This window comes from Ctenopharyngodon idella, chromosome 8 (genome assembly GCF_019924925.1).
Source record: "Ctenopharyngodon idella isolate HZGC_01 chromosome 8, HZGC01, whole genome shotgun sequence".
In the NCBI taxonomy this organism is placed as follows: domain Eukaryota; kingdom Metazoa; phylum Chordata; class Actinopteri; order Cypriniformes; family Xenocyprididae; genus Ctenopharyngodon; species Ctenopharyngodon idella.
Genome location: NC_067227.1, coordinates 27,181,852 through 27,205,496, shown reverse-complemented (window position 1 = coordinate 27,205,496; position 23,645 = coordinate 27,181,852). Strand labels below are relative to the sequence as shown.

The window sequence follows — 23,645 nt, the reverse complement described above, 5'->3', positions numbered from 1 at the left end:
AATCCACTGCTTTACAGTACAATGTTAATGGCTCTTTCTTGTAACGTTTAATACTTCCAGTAGACCTCAAGTTCTCTTAAGATGGACTTTATTGTATTTATATTTGGGGTCTTCAAGACCCCAATGATTTGTGTCTTAATAATACTTGCAAAACTAGCCGTTTAAATTCACCTTTTAATATGTTCCTTTGACTTAATTAAAGCCCATTTGTAAGATATTATAGAAATGTGCTTTTCTAAAATGTGATGTTATGTTGCTTCTGTTTGGGGTAAATGTTTAAGACCCCCAGCAAAAGTAATGTAACATTTTTCATTTAGTGGAAATTTTGTTTAAAATCAGTCTTCATATAGCAAAAGTCAGCCTTAAAGTGCCCCTATTATCCTTTACATGCATCCAAGGTCAAAAAACACTTTAATTTTCTCATAATATACATCACCTCTTTTCTCAAGAGTCTGAAAACGGTTTGTTCGAAGATTTAGTCTCTCTAAACCCCTCCTTTCTGTGACCCTACTCTGCTCTGATTGGTCAGATGGCCCAGTCTGCTGTGATTGGTCTACTCTGCTCTGATTGGTCAGATGGCCCAGTCTGCTGTGATTGGTCTACTCTGCTCTGATTGGTCAGACGGCCCAGTCTGCTGTGATTGGTCTACTCTACTCTGATTGGTCAGACGGCCCAGTCTGTTGTGATTGGTCTACTCTACCTTGATTGGTCAGATGGCCCAGTCTGTTGTGATTGGTCTACTCTGCTCTGATTGGTCAGATGGCCCAGTCTGTTGTGAATGGTCTACTCTGCTCTGATTGGTCAGATGGCCCAGTCTGATGTGAATGGTCTACTCTGCTCTGATTGGTCAGATGGCCCAGTCTGCTGTGATTGGTCTACTCTGCTCTGATTGGTCAGATGGCCCAGTCTGCTGTGATTGGTCTACTCTGCTCTGATTGGTCAGATGGCCCAGTCTGCTGTGAATGGTCTACTCTGCTCTGATTGGTCAGATGGCCCAGTCTGCTGTGATTGGTCTACTCTGCTCTGATTGGTCAGATGGCCCAGTCTGCTGTGATTGGTCTACTCTGCTCTGATTGGTCAGACGGCCCAGTCTGATGTGAATGGTCTACTCTGCTCTGATTGGTCAGATGGCCCAGTCTGTTGTGATTGGTCTACTCTGCTCTGATTGGTCAGATGGCCCAGTCTGTTGTGATTGGTCTACTCTGCTCTGATTGGTCAGATGGCCCAGTCTGTTGTGAATGGTCTACTCTGCTCTGATTGGTCAGATTGCCAAGTCTGTTGTGAATGGTCTACTCTGCTCTGATTGGTCAGATGGCCCAGTCTGCTGTGATTGGTCTACTCTGCTCTGATTGGTCAGACGGCCCAGTCTGCTGTGATTGGTCTACTCTACTCTGATTGGTCAGACGGCCCAGTCTGTTGTGAATGGTCTACTCTACCTTGATTGGTCAGATGGCCCAGTCTGTTGTGAATGGTCTACTCTGCTCTGATTGGTCAGATGGCCCAGTCTGCTGTGATTGGTCTACTCTGCTCTGATTGGTCAGACGGCCCAGTCTGCTGTGATTGGTCTACTCTACTCTGATTGGTCAGACGGCCCAGTCTGTTGTGAATGGTCTACTCTACCTTGATTGGTCAGATGGCCCAGTCTGTTGTGAATGGTCTACTCTGCTCTGATTGGTCAGATGGCCCAGTCTGTTGTGATTGGTCTACTCTGCTCTGATTGGTCAGATGGCCCAGTCTGTTGTGATTGGTCTACTCTGCTCTGATTGGTCAGATGGCCCAGTCTGTTGTGAATGGTCTACTCTGCTCTGATTGGTCAGATGGCCCAGTCTGATGTGAATGGTCTACTCTGCTCTGATTGGTCAGATGGCCCAGTCTGCTGTGATTGGTCTACTCTGCTCTGATTGGTCAGATGGCCCAGTCTGCTGTGATTGGTCTACTCTGCTCTGATTGGTCAGATGGCCCAGTCTGCTGTGATTGGTCTACTCTGCTCTGATTGGTCAGATGGCCCAGTCTGATGTGAATGGTCTACTCTGCTCTGATTGGTCAGATGGCCCAGTCTGCTGTGATTGGTCTACTCTGCTCTGATTGGTCAGATGGCCCAGTCTGCTGTGATTGGTCTACTCTGCTCTGATTGGTCAGACGGCCCAGTCTGATGTGAATGGTCTACTCTGCTCTGATTGGTCAGATGGCCCAGTCTGTTGTGATTGGTCTACTCTGCTCTGATTGGTCAGATGGCCCAGTCTGTTGTGATTGGTCTACTCTGCTCTGATTGGTCAGATGGCCCAGTCTGTTGTGAATGGTCTACTCTGCTCTGATTGGTCAGATTGCCAAGTCTGTTGTGAATGGTCTACTCTGCTCTGATTGGTCAGATGGCCCAGTCTGCTGTGATTGGTCTACTCTGCTCTGATTGGTCAGATGGCCCAGTCTGCTGTGATTGGTCTACTCTGCTCTGATTGGTCAGACGGCCCAGTCTGCTGTGATTGGTCTACTCTACTCTGATTGGTCAGACGGCCCAGTCTGTTGTGATTGGTCTACTCTGCTCTGATTGGTCAGATGGCCCAGTCTGTTGTGAATGGTCTACTCTGCTCTGATTTGTCAGATGGCCCAGTCTGATGTGAATGGTCTACTCTGCTCTGATTGGTCAGATGGCCCAGTCTGCTGTGATTGGTCTACTCTGCTCTGATTGGTCAGATGGCCCAGTCTGTTGTGATTGGTCTACTCTGCTCTGATTGGTCAGATGGCCCAGTCTGTTGTGAATGGTCTACTCTGCTCTGATTGGTCAGATGGCCCAGTCTGATGTGAATGGTCTACTCTGCACTGATTGGTCAGATGGCCCAGTCTGTTGTGATTGGTCTACTCTACTCTGATTGGTCAGATGGCCCAGTCTGTTGTGATTGGTCTACTCTGCACTGATTGGTCAGATGGCCCAGTCTGTTGTGAATGGTCTACTCTGCACTGATTGGTCAGATGGCCCAGTCTGTTGTGAATGGTCTACTCTACTCTGATTGGTCAGATGGCCCAGTCTGTTGTGATTGGTCAGATGGCCCAGTCTGCTGTGATTGGTCTACTCTGCACTGATTGGTCAGATGGCCCAGTCTGTTGTGAATGGTCTACTCTGCACTGATTGGTCAGATGGCCCAGTCTGTTGTGAATGGTCTACTCTGCTCTGATTGGTCAGATGGCCCAGTCTGTTGTGAATGGTCTACTCTACTCTGATTGGTCAGATGTTTTTTGTATCAATTTGAGTGTCCTTATCCTTATAAAGTGTATAAAAAGTGAAGCGTGGAAAACAGCATCTTCATGTCGATCACACGAACCAAACTCTTCCAGGCCTCAACTACAACTACAGTGTTTGAGGGCGGGTCAAAGAAAATGTAGTTCGTGGGCAGACAGTCAAGACCATAGGCTAGCATTATGCAAATTTGTTACATAGATATTTAAAATGAAGTGAGAATGGAATTGCTGACAACTCCTTTCAGAAGTTCAGAATTGATTCTTTCTTTTAGGAGACAATAACTTTATTTGTTGTGCACTTTGATCTTTAAAATTTTGCAGGCATTTTACATTCACAAACAGCTATATTACACACTGCATGAAAGGTTATATTCGAAAAATCATAAAAGGGGCACTTTAAAACCTTAACAATGTTGTTCTTGTAAAAGTTGAAAGAGCTTCAAAAAGCCCCAAACAGAACATAAGGGTTAATTTATCTTAATTTATTACTTTATTATTGCCTCTAACATCAAAATAGTTCACTTTCTGTCAGAAATAACCATTAGTGTTATTTTAATAGCATCCTAGTTTGAGTTACATGCACAATTTTGGAAAGAAAGAACTGTCAATAAACACCTGCATCTGTTATCTATTATTCCAGTTCTTTTCGTCCAATCAGCAGATTGCTTTGGTGAGAAAACCATGAGTGAAGAGGAAGAGGTGCCCTTGATGAAGAGCGAAAGGGCCGGCAGTCAGAAATCCAGCTGTGACTCTGCCCTACAGGTGCATCTGTACTACTGCCCCAGCTTAAATTCAGAGACCTCTTTCACCATCCCCACGGGACACATCACAGCAGAAAGCGTGTGTATGCTTGCTGCAAAAGCCAGCGGTGAGACACTAACATGTTTCAGATGATCAGTAATGATGTCTGTTGCTTAAAGGTCAAAAGCTTCAGTTTTTAAGTGCATACTCAAGTATATGCTCTTTTCCCTTTTTATGTGCTTCCCTATAACTTCTACAATAGATTTTTTTTAAAGATGCAACAAGTGTTGCTGATAACCTTTATGTGGCCAAGATCTATCTTTTAGATAATTCAGTATGACTAAAGCATAATTACACTTTAAGCAATATAGATATGCTGATATATAGATTAAGTTATATAGATCTGCTCATATGTGATCTTATAATTAAATACATTTAAAATAGTTGTGCACTAACATTATTACAATAACCTGAACTGAATATTTATATTTTTAGGAATACTTCCTGTGTTTCACAACCTGTTTGCTCTGGCATCAGAAGATCTTTCATGCTGGTATCCACCAACCCATGTGTTTAAGAGTGAGGAGACTATCAAAGTTTACTACAGAGTGAGGTATAAAAACTGCTGTAATAATCATATTTTATTTATAAATAACTTACTCTTCCTGAATATTTGTAGTGTTTTTTTTATTTAACTAGCCTATTCATGCCATTCATTTTCATTTAATTTGCAAATGCCTGTTATGTAAATACTTTATTGTTTTAACCTCCTCACTGACCCAGATTTTAGTCTTAAAGTATACATTTTTCATAAAAATACTATTTCATAATCATAAATAAAAACAAAACTAAAATTTCAATATTTATGCTTTGAAATTGATTCATGTCAATGTTCACACACTCTTATTCGTGGTGTCATTTCCATCACAAACAAAAAGGTTAGTTAGTGTACTTGGTTACCAAGAAGACAACAATGTCAGTGAAGAGCATACTTTAAGGCATAATTTACAAAAATGAAAATGATATCATCATTTACTCACCCCCATTTAATTCTGAGAGATTTCTGTTCCTCCATTGACAGTCCACACAACTACCACTTTGATGCTTCAAAAAGTTCATTAAGAGATCGTAAAACTAATTCATATGAATTGAGCGGTTTATTCCAAATTTTATGAAGAGACACAATTGTTTTATATGATGAACAGATTTAATTTAGGCTTTTATTCACATATAAACGTTCATCAACACACATCAGGTATGGTAACTGTAAACCAAAGCTCAAGCGAGCTTGCTTGACGTGCGAGAACCAATGAGGTTCATTCTCCTGTGTTATGCAGCACATTTGAGCTTCCGTAAGAACCAATAAGATTTGTTCTTGTGCATGGTTGAGATTCTGTTTATGTTCACTGATCAATGTTTATATGTTAATAAAAAAGCCTAAATTAAATCTGTTCATTATATAAAGCGATTGAGTCTTTTCAGAATGTTTTGCACTAAACCACTCAATTCAAATGGATTAGTTTTATGATCTCTTTATGAACTTATTGAACCTACAAAGTGGTAGTTGTGTAGAGTATCAATGGAGGGACGGAAATCTCTCAGATTTCATTTAAAATATTGTCATTTGTGTTTCGAAAATGAATGAGGTTTGGAACGGCATGAGAGTGAGTAATGGATGATGTTTTTTTTTAACTATTCCTTTTAAGATAAATATGACACGTGTTAAGAAAAATAAAAATCTAATAATGTGAAATGTATGATATATGATGCACAATAACTAAATATTTTTATTGTGTAAACATGCATCTTTCCCAATCATTTTGTCAAATGATGAGGAAAATATGAACTTGACTTGGTAAGTTAAACTAGACTTGGTAAGACAAAGGAGGCCAAAGTCATTTCCATCACCATCATTTGCACCACAGAATGTCATCAAACACAATATACAAATTTGATATGTAATGGAAATAACATGGAAATGTTCATTATTTACTTGCAGAAAGAATAAAAAAATTACAGAATTATTCTTTGATGCACTGATATGCATTGTTGGCCATTGCTAGCAGTGTTGTTATTGTTAAAGGGTTAGTTCACCCAAAATTGAAATTTCTGTCATTAATTACTCACCCTCATGTCATTCCACACCTGTAAGACCATTCATCTTCAGAACACAAATTAAGATATTTTTGATAAAATCCGAGAGGTTTTTTATCCCACATAGAATGCAACATAATTACTGTCATTCAAGGTCCAGAAAAGTAGTAATGACATTGTTAAAATGTCGACGTGACTACAGTGGTTAAACCTTAATGTTATGAAGCGACGAGAATACTTTTTGTGAGCAAAAACAAAACAAAAATAACGATTTTATTCATTAATTTTGTCTCTCCCCTGTCAGTCTTCTACGCTGTTTACTTTGTATAGACAGTGCAGGTTTATGTTTTCTGCGTCAATATTGACAGACGCTGTTCACATTACTTTTCTGGACCTTGAATGTGGTAATTATGTTGGTTTCTATGGGGGATAAAAAAAATTAAAAAAACTCAGATTTCATCAAAAATATCTTAATTTGTGTTCCGAAGAATGAGATGAGGGTGAGTAATTAATGACAGAAATTTCATTTTGGGTGAACCAACTATAACTATTCAAAATAAAATAAAATATAAATATCAGATGAAAAAACGTTAAAAGAAACATTAAAAGTTAAAGTGCTATACTAAAATGACTAAAACTGACAAAAAAAACAAAAAAAACAATAAAATTACTAAAACTTAAACTAAAATGAAAATGAAAAGGGAAAACGTGAAGAATACTAAACACTGGTTGCTAGTGGACAAATTAAACAGTGAGAAAGTGAAAAGTGTTTTAAGAGTTCAACTGTTTCTGTGATTGTAAAACTTTTCTCTCTGTGTTAAAGGTTTTTCTTCTCAAGCTGGTTCGGTCAAGGGTCCAGGGCATCGTACCGCTTTAGTCTCAGCAGAGGACGAATCTGTGCTGTGCTGGACTACTGCGTCATTGATTATCTATTTGCTCAGGTATATACAGTATAGCACAAAATAATCTGTCATTGCATTCTCAAAAGGCAATTGAATGTTATTTTAAAAGCCATATGTGAATGTGAAATGTACTCAGTATAATGTGCCTCGAACCTAAGTGAATAATTTTTAAAAAGCTGGCATAAAACTGTTGACTCAACTGTTCAAGATCATTTTCCTTCCCCTCTGACTGTGCTGTCTTCCTGTTTCAGTCCCGCAGTGATTTTGTGTCTGGACGTGGCGGGATTTCTCCTGCTTTGAGCTTGCAGCAGGAATGTTTGGGTATGGCAGTAATAGATCTGTGGCGAATGGCCAAAGAGAGAAACCAGAGCCTTGCTGAGATCTGCAATACAACAAGGTATGTTACAACATGAGAATGTCTCATATAAATTGATGGATAGAGCTATTCAGAGATGTTCTGTCCATTTGACATACAATTTAAATGTTCAAGCTGCATTAACCACTGCAAAAATCTTATTCCAGCTACAAGTCCTGCCTCCCAGAGACTCACAGACAAGATATACAGCGTATGAGTCGCCTAGCGCGGTATCAGATCCGCAAAACGCTGAAGCGCTTCCTAAAGAAGCTGGGCAGATGCTCAGCTGGAGAACGTAACCTGAAGCTCAAGTACCTGATGGAGCTGAATATGGTGGAGCCGGCTTATGGTTCAGAAAGCTTCACTCTGGATCATTCTGGATGGTTAGAGCAGAGCGAGCAGCAGAGGGTCAGAGCCGTTCAAGTGTCTGGAGAGGGAGGGATTCAGATACAGACCACAGAGAGCCAGGTAGGCTAGCCTAGAAGAGTAGCCGTGGTGATATTCATACAGTACATCTGCCAGTGTGATGTTGTTTTAATACAAAAGTTCAATAAACAAGAGGTTAGTGTTGAGTAACTTACATTTTAGAAACAATATCGCCAGTTACTTTGTCGATTTTTGCTCCGCCAAAGAAAATAGTTCCTAACATAGCCACAGCGGAATAAACCGCTGCGTGTTACCGAGCAGCAACACACAATAGGGCGAATCAGTGATTTTCAATGAAACTGCTGAGTGAGTGAATGATTCATCGAGTCACTCATAAACAAAGCCACTTGTTTTGTTCATAAATAAATCTGCCTGCATCTCAAAGTGCATACTGTCCATCCTAAATAGTGACAATTTGCTAACTCAGATGTGCGTCATTGCTTACGTTGCACGAGCGCCCACTACTGACGAACTTGTGCTTAAGGTTTAAATGAAACGCGCTAAATGCACCTAACCCCTTTTGTACTTATGACTTTGTTTTATGCACCATTCTATATGCTTATAAGTTGTTGGAGAAAATATAAAATCCTATAGGTATATGAGCTGTTGGAAATAAAATTACACAAATGAAACAAAATATCAATATAAACTTTGACTGTGAACATAAGTTAGCTACAAGTATTACGTGATTAAATCTCAACACAATTAATATGTTATAGACTATTTTGCGATTAATTCTCAAAATAATCAATATATCATACACTTCAGTTAAGCACGATCTGCTGTGACGTCACAAACAAGTTGAATTGTGGGATATAGAGCTGCTTGAAGTGTACATCAGAGTATACTTGCTCCCTCAGTCGAAATCGAGGGAACGAGGGTCTGTCCATATAAACTTCACTCGTTCACTTCACGAAGTGGAACGCACTTAAAAATGGCGGCAGGGACTATCCCGAGGGGAAGTGCTTAGGGAAGTTCGCAAGTGCGTGTCTAAAATTGGAGTGAAACTGAGCCTTAGTAATGTTCAATACTATTTAGTGCGGATAGGGTGGATAGTATGCACACTGGGGTGCAGGGCCAGTGTTTTGAACGAATCTGTTAAGTGAATGATTCAATGACTCGCCCATAAAGACAGCCTGAATATATCAGTAAATACATTCACTCATGAATGCAGTCACTTGTTGCCACCAGTGTTGGGTAAGTTACTTCAAAAAAGTAATTAATTACTAATTACTAATTACATCATCAATATTGTATTTAAAATACTTTTCTAATTACTCTGTCTGAAAAGTAATTTAATTACTCAATAAGTAACTTACTAAATACTTCTTCTAAAATCCCTATAAACCTTGACCGGATAGACAATAGAAAGGAAACTCTTTTAATAATTTAGTCAAACATGGAATAGTTTAGCCTTTTATAGCTTTTTTAAAACATTTTAACTTTATTAAAACATATACCAAAATACTTCTATTTACTTTATAATACTTACATTTTTTTTAGTAACAAATAGGGATGTTACTATACCAAAAATCCAGTAGTCGGTACTGATACCACCAAAAGTGCACAATACTCGATACCAAAGTCGATACCATGGTAAAAATATATAAAAATACAAATAAAACAATGCTATATATTTTTTCCAGGTAGGTATAGTAGTAAGTAAAAATACCACAGAAATTGAATAATCAAATATAAAATAACTCTGCATAGTCATAACTGTATAAATTAAATATAGATTAATCCGTATTAAAGCTTTTCTTTTGTTGTTTGATTATCATTTATAATACAGACAGCCAATAGTAGACAGTAGCATGTTTTAAAGACTGCTGTCACTAAGATCTAATGGACGGAGACAATATGCTGTTACACATGCTGTTCACATTCACATAACCAAAGCGAATATACGCCAAGACGGGCATTTTGACATAACTGTGTGTGTATTTGAACGTTTATGTGTAATAAACCGCGAAAATTTGACACTCACGAGAGGCGGCTATGTGTGTGTGCTTTGGTCGAGAGTGCACTGACTGAAGACAGTCTCTCAGAGAGCGCGCGCAGTTTTTTCTCTCTAGGAGCTTACATTTTACCGTAATGCTCTTGCCTACCGTTACCTGTGTCAAAAAGTGAAGTAACTGGATTATTTCCATTCTGCAAAACAGCCACTCGCTTCTGCCGATATCTTCAGACAGCGACTACGCAGCCAACTGGTGCGCTCAACTGCACTACAGCTAACGATTTTAAAGAGGCAGCGTTCACTTTTACCTTTAAATTCAATATTGATTTAAACAGAACTGTTGAACTAATTTACAGTATGTAATGCAAGTACATTATAAGTAACTGTAATTAAATTAACTAAAAATGAACAGTAATCCCTTACTTTACTTTTTCAGTGGATAAGTAGGCCTAATTTAATTACAGTAACGCGTTATACCTAACACTGATCGCCACCTACTGGAGTTAACCGGTTGTATAAATATAAATAATTACATAAATATTACATAAATATAAAAATAAAATTATATGAATATAAAGTGTTTAATTGAAGAAAAAAAAAGTTAATTGAAAAGAAACAAGAAGCTCAATTAATTAAATAAGTGGGCTTGCTTATTTAAACTAATTTTCACGCTTTCAAAGTTCACAATCCACTTTTCAGTGAAGTACAAGAGACTGTTAAATCTTTATAAATCTATATCTATAAAACTACATACACTGCTGTTTAAAAGTTTGGGGTCAGTACAATTTCTCTCTTTTTTCTTTTTTTGAATTAATTTAATTTTATACTTTTTTTCAACATGGAAGCATTCAAATGATCAAAAGTGGCATTACAGAAAATTATAATGTTACAAAAGATTTCTATTTCAAATACTTTAAACTTTCTATTAATCAAAGAAAACTGCAGCACAACTGTTTAACTGTTTAACGGTTTCTTGAGCATCAAATCAGCATATTAGAATGATTTCTGAAGGATCATGTGACACTGAAGACTGGAGTAATGATGCTGAAAATTCAGGAATAAATTACATTTTAAAATATATTCAAATAGAAAACAATTATTTTAAATTGTAGTAATATTTCACAATATTACAACCATATTACTGTATTTCTGATCAAATAAATGCAGCCTTGGTGAGCATAAGACACTTCTTTCAAAAATATAAAAAAATCTTACAAACCCCAAATGTTTATGTACAGTACATTAGACATTCAGCATAATTTCTCTGTTATTTACTGAGCTCCCTCTGGTACCATTCACAGGAATGGCAGACGTTCTGTGATTTCCCCCAGATCACAGACATTAGTATTAAGCGTCTTTGTCAAGAGCAGATGCCCCTGGAAGGAAGGGTGGTCACCCTCACACGCCAGGACGACCAGTGCATGGTAGTGGCATTGCATTGATTTATTAAATTCCTTTTTTTGAAGTATTAACACATAAACTTTAAAATAAAAAAGGAAGTAAACTTCTGCACTGATGGTATCAGTGTCAGTGACTCATATGTCATTTTGATTAACCAAGGTTTTATTACTTATGAAAGTATAATAAATTGGAACTTGTGATGCTTACAAAGTTCTTTTTGTTGAATTCTACATTACATAGCAGTTTTAAATTGTATATTTTGTTTCTCTTTCCACCAATAGGAGGCTGAGTTTCATAACCTAACTGAGGCTCTTTCCTTTGTATCTCTGGTTGATGGCTATTTTAGACTGACTACAGATTCGACTCACTATTTCTGCGCAGAGGTGGCCCCGCCAAGCTTACTGGAGGACATACAGGATTACTGCCACGGCCCGATCACGTACTACACAATTTCACATATATCTATGTGGTAAAATTAGAAAGGAAATGACTAAATGATAATAAGAATTTTGTTGTGTTTCTAAAGGTCAGAATTTGCAGTTCACAAGCTTAAGAAAGCTGGAGCCAAAAATGGGATGTTCCTGTTACGTCACAGTCCCAAAGACTTTGACAAGTACTTCCTCACTGTTTGCATACAGGTACCAGATTTACTGGACTCATACAAACATTATAAAGCACCAAGTTTTGGGTTTTCACTAACAGTAAGTAACTAAAACAGCACATGACTCATAACTCCAAGCTTCAAATGTGAATATCTTATATATGTACTATAATCTGCAATGTGAAGATATATTTTGTATTGCATGCATAGCTCTAGGGGTCAGGAAATATTCTAAGTGGTCAGAATATACAATAATAATAGGTTACAGTTTATTTTACAGTGCTGTAGTTACATTGTAATTACTCAAATAAGTACCGAGTACTATTAATTAACTATATGTACTTACTATAGAGTTACAGTTAGGGTTAGGTTTAGGGTAAATTACTTATTTTTATGCATAATTTACTGTTATTACTATAGTAAGTACATGTAGTAACTTGTAACTACAGCACTGTAAAATAAAGTGTTACCTAATAATATTCTAAAGGTGTTTTTAAAAGAAAATGAAGGTGTATGCTATATAGGCTAGGTTGTTGAATGCATTACTGCGTTAAACACTTGCAAAAAAGTAAAAAAAGAAAAAAGCAAGCCTCAGCCAGATGAGAAAATGTATGGCAAAAGTAACAAAGCACATTACTTTCCATAAAAAGTAACTAAATAACATAATTAGTTACTTTTAAAAAGTAACTTTCCCCAACACTGCTCCTTAGTATTATTTTAATGTGAAATTTGAAACAACTTTTATGTTATACAGCTTGGCTGCATTGTTAATGACTAGTCTAGTCCAGTGTTATATTTCTTAACTTCTGGATGTTCCAGACTCCTCTAGGGATGGATTACAAGGACTGCCTGATAGAGAAAAATGAGAAGTTCAGTCTGGCTGGGATCCACAAGTCATTCTGTAGTCTAAGACAGCTCACAGACTTCTATCAGCACAATACACTTCTCATGTCAGATATCCCTGTCACTCTGGGCAAGTGCTGCCCACCCAGACCAAAAGGTAGAACATTTCTGTGCAATATTTGCTTATGTGTTTTGTGTTTATCTTTTATAAAAGTTAGAAAGCAGGAGTTCTTTAAATGGAATTTAATTTATTTAATTTTTTATACATATATTTAATCAAATAAATTATCTAAAAAAAAAAATTGGTAAAAAATAATCAAATAACTTCACCAGATTATTGATATATATTATTATATATATTTAAAGGGTTTTTTAATTTTTAATGTGCCATTTCTTGTCTTCACTGCAGAACTTACCAACATGATCATTGTTCGTAACAGCAGTATGGTTGAGATGCCCACATCCCCCATGTTACAGAGACAAAAACCAAGCCACATGCAGTTCCACATGATTAAACATGAGGACCTCACCTGGGTATATTTATACTTATTTATAAAGGGATTAAATATATTTTCATGAATGTTTTTTAAAGGCATCACCACTAGTTTGAGGACATAAAAATGTATTATTATAAAAAAAAAATTAAAGTGCCCCTATTATGCTATATTAAAGGTTCATAATTTTGTTTTGGAGGTCTCCTAGGTTTACATGCATCCAAGGTCGAAAAACACTTTCTCATAATATACAGTACTGTGCAAAAGTCTTAGGCACGTCAGTATTTTCACCCCAGAAAAAGGGTTTTAAGCCAGTTATTTTTATCTTTTGCTGTAGTGTGTCAGTAGGAAACATCAGTTCACATTTCTAAACATTCATTTTGTCATTAATTGTAATAATCCAGTGAGATTTTTATATGCACAAGGAGTCTGACAACAGCCAGTGCACGGAGATCTGATCTCACCATCATCAAATCCGTCTGTGATTACATGAAGAAACAGATGAAACTGAGACAGACTAAATCCAGAAGAACTGTGGCCATGTCTCCAAGACGCTTGAAGAAACCGACCTGCAAAGCTACAGTACTGTGAGAAGTTTTAGGCACTTGTGTAAAAATGCTGTAAAGTGAAGATACTTTCAAAAATACTGTCATAAATAGATTTTATTTATCAATTAACTTCTATTAACCAAATCAAATCAATATTTGGTGTGACCACCCTTTGCGTTTAAAACAGCTTTTGTCCAGGTACACTTACGCATCGTTTTTCAGGTAGTTTTGCAGGTCGGTTTCTTTAAGCATCTTGGAGACACGGCCACAGTTCTTCTGGATTTAGTTTGTCTCAGTTTCATCCGTTTCTTCATGTAATCACAGACGGATTTGATGATGGTGAGATCAGATCTCCATGTGGAGCACCAGCTGTTGTCAGACTCCTTGTGCATACAAAAATCTCACTGGATTATTACAATTAATGGCAAAATGAATGTTTAGAAATGTGAACTGATATTTTCTACTGACACACGACAGCAAAAGATATAAATAACTGGCTTAAAACCTTTTTGAGGGGTGAAAATACTGACGTGCCTAAGACTTTTGCATAGTACTGTACATTGCACCTCACCTCATTTCTCAAAGAGTCTGAAAACAGTTTGTTCGAAGATTCAGTCTCTCTAAACCCCTCCTACTCTGCTCTGATTGGTCAGACAGCCCAGGCTGTTGTGATTGGTCTACCGCTTTCAGGGTGTGTCAGAAACGGAACACCAATTACCATATCTGAATTTCAGCTCCGGAGGCTTCCTCAACACTTGATACACAGTAATACAAACACTAACGATGGCAGCAGTTTTTCCATATCAATTCCAGCGTGAGACCTCATCCTTTTGAAGTGCATGCAAAAGTGAATTCGCAGTGCTGAAAACAGCATCTTGTCAACAAACACAAACCAAACTCTTCCAGGCCTCAACTACAACACTGTGTTTGAGAGCGGGTCAAAGAAAACGTTGTTTGCGGGCAGCCAAATTTGTTACATTGTTAGAGGCTGGAATTGCTGACGACTCATTTCGGCAGTTCAGAATCTATTCTTTCTTTTAAGAGACAATAACTTTATTTGTCGTGCACTTTGATCTTTAAAACTTTGCAGACCTTGTTCTACATTCACAAACAGCTATATTACACATTGCATTGAAAGGTAATATTCGGAAAAAAAAAACATAATGGGGCAGTTCTTATTTATTATTTTCAAACTGTATCCATTGACTGAAAGCAACTGAACGTGTTTGATTTTAGGGAGGTCAAAAGATGAATTTTAGCAATATGTCTAATTTCAAAACAACTCAAGTCAAGCTTCTTCATTTCTATCTTTTAACAGAAGGAAAGCTTAGGCCAAGGCTCCTTCACGCATATCTTTAGAGGCGTTAAGACAGACCAGCGGGACGGAGTGACACACTCCACGGAAGTCCTTCTGAAGGTCCTGGATGCAAATCATAAAAACTGCTGGGAGGTGTGTTTTCATTCCAGGAACATATGCTGAACATGGTTGTTTGCAGTGAAAAGACAATGTCCTGTAAAACTCTTACTCAAATATGCACTTTGTCATAGAGAATATTGCATTTCCTGTTAATTGACAATTCATGACAAAGTTTTGTGTGTACACAATAGTATTTCCAACTGGTCTTAAAGATAAGATTTACGAATGACTCCGAAAGTTTGGCCAAATGCAAACCAAAACATTAATGAGTGACATGTAATAAAGAGCTTGCGTAAATTATGATTACACAGGGTTCCTACGCAGATTGGAAAAGTATGGAATTTGATTTGAGTAATTTCCAGGTTTAGACAAGTATGGGGAAAAAATTGTGTTCCAGACTATTGCCCATATCCAGTTTTCTAAAATATAAAATTAAGAATTTCTAAAAATAAATGTATCAAATAGCAGAGTGATTTCATGGCAAAAGTGATTGTCAAACACGACTGAATGAATTCAAGGAGCACATTTTCATTACGCAAAACTTCTTGTCTATACTATAATCAAGTCTCTTTTGAACTTTACTCAGACTGCACTTTGCTGTTTGGTGATTGTGCAATATCAAACCACATTTACAGTATCAAACTCGTATCAGAGGTGAATATACATTTCAGGTTTCTTCTCATCATCTATAAATGCATGTTGTCACTTTGAGAAAACCAATGAAAAAACCTGAAAAAATAATATTTATTACAGATGACTACTATATACCAGATAAAATGCTAAAAATAATGCTGTAAGAACCATTAATGTTAAATATGGTCTGAAAAATCTACAAAAAGAGTTTGGAAATTTGAGTTTGGAAAAGTATGGAATTTTGAAATGGAAATTGTGTAGGAACCTTGATTACAACAGTTTTGTATTTTCAGCCATTTAATTCTGCCTTTAATCTTCCTGCTGTTTTCAAGTCTTTTTTTGAGGCGGCCAGTTTGATGAGTCAAATTTCCCACAAGCACATTCTCCTGGTATATGGCATCAGCGTGCACAAATCCAAAAGTAAGTGTGCTTCTTTAAAAGTCACGTAAAAGCACTCTCAGGAGGCACTCTTTTATCAAAGTCTAAACACAAGAGGACAAACCCTATAAAAGCAATTAAAAGTCTGTGTAATGACCTCAGCTCTTTGAATCTTCTTGAACTCTAAATGGGTTTGGAGTGTTGTTGGTGATGCTGGTTGCCTGTCAAAGTACCTGTGAATGCACTAAAGTGTGTCCTCCCCGTCCCCCGCAGACATCATGGTGCAGGAGTTTGTGAAGCACGGCGCACTGGACCTATACCTGAAGAGGAGCACGTCTGTCTCAGTCAGCTGGAAACTAGATGTGGCCAAACAACTGGCCTGTGCTCTCAACTTTCTGGTGAGAAATATCCATCCATGCATGATAAATTGGCTACTAATGACGAAATACAGAACTACAGTATATTGGGACCATAACAGTTATCAGTTTTAATTTATTGGTTTGGTTGATATTTACCAGTCAATACCGAATACTACATTTTTGATACTTGTTTCCACCTGTATATTGATTTTTAGATTACTTTTGCAATCATCTAGAGCTAATTTAAAGAAACAGCACTGGATTCACTTAAGAATCACAACTTTTGATTTGAAATTGACCAAAAAAAGTAGTAGATTTTGAATATTGGCCATTTACCGGTTATCAGCCATAACATGAAAAAATAATTATTCAGCTAGACATTTAATTTTGGTGCATATGGGAACATGCCCCCATAATGTAAGATACAATATACACTACCATTCAAAAATTCGGGGTCAGTAAGATTTATTTTAATTTATGTTACATTAATTTTAATGTTTTTGAAAGACTCTTATTTGATAGTCTCTTATGCTCACCAAAGCTGCATATATTTGATCAAAAATACAATAAAACATGTTCTGAATATTACTACAATTAAAAATATTTTTCTATTTTAATATATTGTTAAAAGTAATTTATTCCTGTGATTCAAAGCTGAATTTTCAGCATCATTACTCCAGTCTTCAGTGTCACATGATCCTTCAGAAAGGTGCAGTGTGTAAATTTATGCAGCATCTAGCGGTGAGGTTGCGAACTGCAACCAACGGCAGCTCACCCTCCCTTTCGAAGCAAAATAGAGAAGCTATCAAAATAGAGACAGCAGAGAGTACGTTAGCTAGTCAAGCAATGAGGTTTCACTGGTGATCATGACAACGATATAAACGTGATACCTACATATCTGTCAGCTTCATGACATGTCTCCAAGGAATTAATACATTCTAAAATAATGTTCTAAAATAATGGTCGCCTTAAACTCACACCTGAGGCTCAGCTAGAATATAGAGCCCCCGGAATATAGATAAATTACAATATAGATTTAGTTTGCAATTTGGATTATTTTTTATAAGATCCCATGAGTCCTGATAAATGCAATTTCTACTTCTGAAGTGATTCTTTTATAAAGACCACCGCTTTCTCACATAACACAGTGAAGAAGCCCCTGTATAGAGTGAATTATCGATTCTCGAGCCATCGATATCAACCAATTCAGCACCACCGCCATAGACAGCACCTGGTAACGTCGCACTTAAGAAAGGTTGATTCTAAGGTATAGTTCACGCCTAAAAAGGTATATCTTAGCGAGCTAAGAGACAACGTTATCGGGAAATCCAGCCATGGTAACTTACTTTAAGTTAAACCAACAATTCTTTTTTACAGTGTGTACTCAATATTTGAGGGGATGCATCCCATCACTGATTTCGGCAGTGGTTAAAAATAATTTTTCTTTCGTCTGTCATATACAGGAGGAGAAGAATATTGCACATGGGAACATTTGCGCAAAGAATCTGCTGTTGGCCAGAGAGGGTGACCCTTCCTCTGATAACTCACCCTTCATTAAATTGAGTGACCCTGGCATCAGCATGGCAATGCTGGGCAAAGAGGGTAATTATACTGAACACCTCGATGAATGTCAAAACAGTGAAGATCAATTTTTCTCTTCTAGACTTCGAGAATATTTTGGATTTTGAAAGAATACTAGAGAGAATAATAATAGATTATTTTTTAGCTCTCATTAGGAATTAATTACACCATATATGGCTTGAAAATTCCCTTTTGGTGAGAACATGCAATAAATAATATTCATAATGTATGTTATAATGCATTATATCTTTTCATAAATAATTGTAAGCAAAGTATAAAGGCATCATAATATTTGCAGATTCCTTGTTACATCTGAAAATATTTGTTTGTCATGTGTTATAATGCATTATTTTATCTAAAGGTGTAGCAATGAATAGATGAGTATTATAATGTACTATAACTGTGCTTACAATTATTTATGAAAAGATATAATGCATTGTAATGTACATTATGAATACCTGCATTATACATAAAGGCTGGTTGAACACCTTCATTGAGTTTTTTGCCCTCTGGATGCGTGCATTTTTTGTCTAATTCTTGCTGAATACCAGCACGACTGTTCCAGAGGGCAAAAAACTCAATGAAGGTATTACACCATAACATGATCGTGTATAAAAGAATAACATGCACATTTCTGTGAATCCAGTGGTGTTGGACAGAATCCCATGGGTGGCCCCGGAGGTTCTGGATACACTTGAGATTGAACTGGAGTGTGACAAGTGGAGTTTTGGAACAACACTGTGGGAGATTTTCAACGGAGGAGAAGCTCCATTGCAGGGCCTGGACCTCATACAAGTACAGACACCTCACATGAATATAGAATACACCATCATAAATTAAATACAGATTTTCTTTATGATGTTGCACATTTTAGATAAGGATCACCACAACATTTAAAAATGTGAGAGTTACACATATACTCAGGCAATGTGACTCCACCATTATACTGTGGCTGAACAGCTGCTGTCCTTTTTTGTATCCAGAAGGAGCAGTTTTATGAGCACTTCTCAAACCTACCTGCGCTGGAGTGGACCGAGCTGGCCGACCTGATCGCTCAGTGTATGCATTACCAGCCTGAGCTCAGACCGTCCTGCCGGAGCATCATCCGACAACTTAACAGCCTCATCACTTCAGGTATTACACAGATGAACACCAGCTCTCTGCTCACAATGGCCCTCATTTATGAAAGAAGCGTACGGTCGTTTCCACGCAAAATTTGGCATTTATCAATATGGTCTCAGCTCGTGTACGCACGTTTTTGAGTCAGCGGGAACTTGCGTGCAGCATAGTAGAAAATTTCACTAACCGATCATTAACCATTAAACATGATAAAAAAATGTCAAATTAAATTTCTGCTTTATAATGAATGCCACTATAGCCTAATTTGTGTTTCAATTTATAATTTAATATATAATTTTATAGCTACTTATTTTTCATTCTTGTTCTGTTCTGAATAAAATACATTTTAAGGAGTGAAGAGGGGTACTAAAATAACCAAGTTTATATATGTGAAAGTTTGTAAGTTTTTTGTTTTATTTACCTTTTATTTACCTTTTACATTTTATTGTTTGCAATTACAAGGTTGAGTTGTGTTTTTAGAGTAAGGTCAATTTCTTTTTCATGTGATTACTTCCTCTTCATGGCCGGGTTACGTTTCTCTGTGTCGTAAACTATAGGGCGAGGCTTCTAAAATTTGGGGCGGGATATTTAAATGACGACAGTTTTCAGCCGCCACATTTATCAACGTTCGATCATTCGTACGATAATTTATTTCTACTATAATATAATGTGTGTGAGAGTGTGTATATATATATATATATATATATATATATATATAGAATACATAATAATTGATAATGTTATTTAATCATTAAATAGACAATTATTTTACACTATTATTTAACCCTAAACCTCTACAAAAGTAATTAAAGCATTTAATGAAATGTAAATATTTAATATATTATTTAATAATTATTTTATTAATTGCTGTTTGACATTTAAAGGGATAGATCCAAAAATTACAATTTTGTCATCATTTACTCACCCTCATGTTCCAAACCTGTATGAATTTCTTTCTTCTGATGAACACGAAAGAAGATATTTTGAAGGATGTGAGTAAACAAACAGTTGACGGTAACCACTGACTTCCATAGTAGGAAAAAAAGACTATGGAAGTCAATGGTTACCGTCAACAGTTTGTTTATCCACATTCCTTAAAATATCTTAAATATATCTTAAACTATCCCTTTAAGAGATATATTAAAATATTAAATATGTCATTAATTTACTTAACCAAATACATGCATTATTATTAACATTATTATTATTGTGTAATATTGATTTATTTAATAAGATTTATTTAATAAGATTTATTTCCATTAATTTTAATTAAAAAGTACATTGTTACTTTGAAATGTAGCTTTATATTGAGGGCCAAGTGGCTGAATTACATATCATCCTGTTTATAAAAAATGACTCCTACATTTGGATAGATTTGTCCTAGAAATATGGGAACATTATGATCAGCCATCATGACAGTTCTAATCGTCTGTCTGTAGATTACGAGATCCTTCATGCGACCGGCACTCTCCCCAGGAGCGATGGCTTTTGGAGAAGACCGAACATGTTCAAAAAGCAACAACAGGATGTTTTTGAGGAGAGATACCTGCGATTCATCTCTGTTCTGGGGAAGGTACAATGTAAAAAGCATACAGAAACATTCCACCGATAGAGGGCGCTGTTGTACATTTAATAACACAGCAGCCTGCTGCAGCAAAGCCTAACAGTTAAGACAACCCTTAGGGCCAGTTGTTCAAAAAGTTTAATCTGGATCAGAAATATCTGGATTTGGAAATCCCATGTTTTGCTATCCAGGATCAGGTAATCCATCTTACTTTTGTGCTGGTTCATCTCTTATCAATGTGCCAATGTAGTTTACAAACAGTGATTAAAAAACATTTTGATTTTATTTGACTTTTACAGGTGTTTGGAGATTATTTTATTGCACCAAAATCTCTTTTTTACTTTACAGTAGGTTACTGAAAGGCTAAATATGTAGCCTAATGTCTACTTCTAACTTATTACTTTAATAGTTAAACTAATCAAGAGCAAAATAATAAAATGTGTGTGTATGTTATATTACATGATAAAAATGTTGTATTTTTTGACCAGTTTTAAAGTTTTATTACATTTTTGATCTTGAAATCCACCCTTCTGATGGGATCAGTATAATCCAGATTTTTTTGGATCAAAGGTATCCCAATCTTACTAAAAAGAACTGAACAACACAAACTGATGATTTTATCCAGATAAACCCAAGATTGGATTTTGTGATCTAATCTGATTTCAGAATACTTTTTTATCCAGCCCATTTTCAAGATTTGATCCAATCCGATAGCCGAAATCCGATCAGATTACTTTTGAACGACTGGCCCTACGTGATAATAAACAAAGGCCTGGTTTCACAGACAGAGCTTAGCCTAAACCAGGATTAGGTCTTAGTTCAATTAGGATATTTAAGTAGCTTTTATAAACATACACTAGAAAAAAGCATTACTGGTGTGCATCTTGAGACAAAACAATGGCACTGACATGTTTTAAGATATGTCAGTGCAAGTTGCTTTCAGTTAAAACAGCTCAAATATGCATTTTAGTGCATGTTTAGCCTTGTCTGTGAAACCAGGTGTATGTGTTTTTAATGTACGTAATGTACTGTTGCAGCTGTGTACTTTCAGTTGTTACTTGATTGACGCTGATTAGACTAGTCTTACAAATTAGGCCTACTAGTCCACCCGTATATATGGGTATTTTTATAAAAGGAGTTTCTTCTCTTTCATTTTAAGTCATTTAGTTAAGACTGGTCATTACTTTTTAAAGTCAACATTATATAGATTGGTCTAATTTGAATCCAAAAAGTAAGACTGATTACCCCTTAGTTAGACTAGCTCTTAAGACACAGTCTTAACATAGTGGCTAATACTGGCAATGTTTATGCAGCTGTCTGGCTGATATACTTCAATATCACTTTTCAATCAGAACTTCATAGCAAAAATGAAGGTTGATGGGTTTTAACTGTTTCTGTTTGTGTGTTAGGGAAACTTTGGCAGTGTTGATCTTTGTCGTTATGATCCATGGGGTGATAACACTGGAGATCTGGTTGCTGTCAAAGAACTTCAGTCTAACAAACAAGCCACCATGGCAGATTTCCAGAGAGAGATCCAGACCATCAGCTCCCTGCACTGTGACTATATTGTCAAATACAAGGGCATCTGCTACAGTGCAGGTCAGATTACCTTTGATAATTACCAATCAATTTCCAATCTGTCCAGTCTGCCCATTCTAACGTACCTTATTTTTGAACTCCCCACAGGTCGACTCAGCACAAAACTGGTGATGGAATATCTTCCGTATGGCAGTCTGATCGGATATATGGAGAAACACCGACAGAATGTGTGCACCCGCAAACTGTTGCTCTTTGCCTCACAAATCTGTAAGGTACAAACCGACTAGCAAACACCAGAACAAACGTTGGGTTCCAACACACCTTTTTTTAATCATATAACTGGTCAGATTAGCTCATTTGAATTTCTTTGTGGAACTTTACACATCTAACCAGCGATGTAACATTCTTTTGTAGGGAATGGAGTACTTACAAAGCATGCGTTATGTTCACCGCGATCTAGCTGCTCGCAATGTCCTAGTCGCCAGCGACACTCTGGTGAAAATCGCTGACTTTGGGCTTACGAAGATCATCCCTGTGGATAAAGAGTACTACCGTGTCACACAGCCAGGAGAAAGCCCTATTTTCTGGTGACAATTTCATTAAGCTCTTGGGAATTCAGGCAGACAACACAATAACTGATTAGGGTAACCCTTTACAATACAAGTGCACTAATATGCATTCATTCGATAACCCTTCACTTAAAACCATTATTAATAATACATTATAAAAGTATTTTTAATGCATTAATTATGCCTTGCAATGCACCTTATAATGCATTGTATGGTATCATGAATAATTGTAACCACAGTTATAATGCATTATTAAATGCATTAAATAATTTATAATAATAATGCGTTAAAAACATGGCAACCAATTTCAGATTTAACAAGGAATCTGCAAATATTATAATGCATTTTTACTTTGGTTATAATGTCTTATGATGAGATTATAATGTACATTTATGAATTTCTTTATAATGCATTATACATAAAGGCTTTAAAATGTTACTATTAATTCTTATTCATATTAGACTAATCTACCGATAACCTTGAGCTAATGTATGACTCATATGATTCTAGTATGCTGACATTTACGTGCAGCCCAACTTACCCACCCCGTGCAAGTGTCCCACAGACCTCAAAAGTGGGTGTGGATGTCAAACCCATAACTATAATGAAACATTACTTAATGAGTTAAAGGGTTAGTCCACCCAAAAATGAAAATTCTGTCATTTATTACTCACGCTCATGCCGTTCCACACCCGTAAGACCTTCGTTAATCTTCGGAACGCAAATTGAGATATTTTTGTTTAAATCCGATGGCTCTGTGAGGCCTACATAGGGAGCAATGACATTTCCTCTCTCAAGATCTATAAATGTACTAAAACATATTTAAATCAGTTCATGTGAGTACAGTGGCTCAATATTAATATTATAAAGCAACGAGAATATTTTTGGTG

At 36.6% G+C, this 23,645-nt stretch overlaps 1 protein-coding gene across 8 annotated transcripts in view; it reads left to right on the top strand.

Moving 5' to 3' along the window:
- The window catches only part of jak3 (Janus kinase 3 (a protein tyrosine kinase, leukocyte)), a 128,318-nt gene that overhangs the window by 748 nt on the left and 103,925 nt on the right, over positions 1-23,645 (top strand). For 2 of the 8 annotated variants that reach the window (XM_051903541.1, XM_051903542.1), the window contains exons 2-21: positions 3,875-4,102; positions 4,471-4,588; positions 6,893-7,010; positions 7,223-7,368; positions 7,494-7,794; positions 11,011-11,133; positions 11,392-11,549; positions 11,637-11,811; positions 12,531-12,711; positions 12,964-13,088; positions 14,915-15,046; positions 15,979-16,066; positions 16,298-16,422; positions 17,847-17,985; positions 18,611-18,759; positions 18,948-19,098; positions 20,523-20,656; positions 22,057-22,246; positions 22,334-22,458; positions 22,601-22,773. In XM_051903541.1, coding sequence (XP_051759501.1) covers positions 3,916-4,102; positions 4,471-4,588; positions 6,893-7,010; positions 7,223-7,368; positions 7,494-7,794; positions 11,011-11,133; positions 11,392-11,549; positions 11,637-11,811; positions 12,531-12,711; positions 12,964-13,088; positions 14,915-15,046; positions 15,979-16,066; positions 16,298-16,422; positions 17,847-17,985; positions 18,611-18,759; positions 18,948-19,098; positions 20,523-20,656; positions 22,057-22,246; positions 22,334-22,458; positions 22,601-22,773 — 3,038 coding nt within the window. In that variant the 5' untranslated portion in view covers positions 3,875-3,915. The remainder of the gene's footprint in view (positions 1-3,874; positions 4,103-4,470; positions 4,589-6,892; positions 7,011-7,222; positions 7,369-7,493; positions 7,795-11,010; positions 11,134-11,391; positions 11,550-11,636; positions 11,812-12,530; positions 12,712-12,963; positions 13,089-14,914; positions 15,047-15,978; positions 16,067-16,297; positions 16,423-17,846; positions 17,986-18,610; positions 18,760-18,947; positions 19,099-20,522; positions 20,657-22,056; positions 22,247-22,333; positions 22,459-22,600; positions 22,774-23,645) is intronic. The other 6 variants (XM_051903545.1, XM_051903544.1, XM_051903546.1 and 3 more) reach the window with 6 other exon arrangements.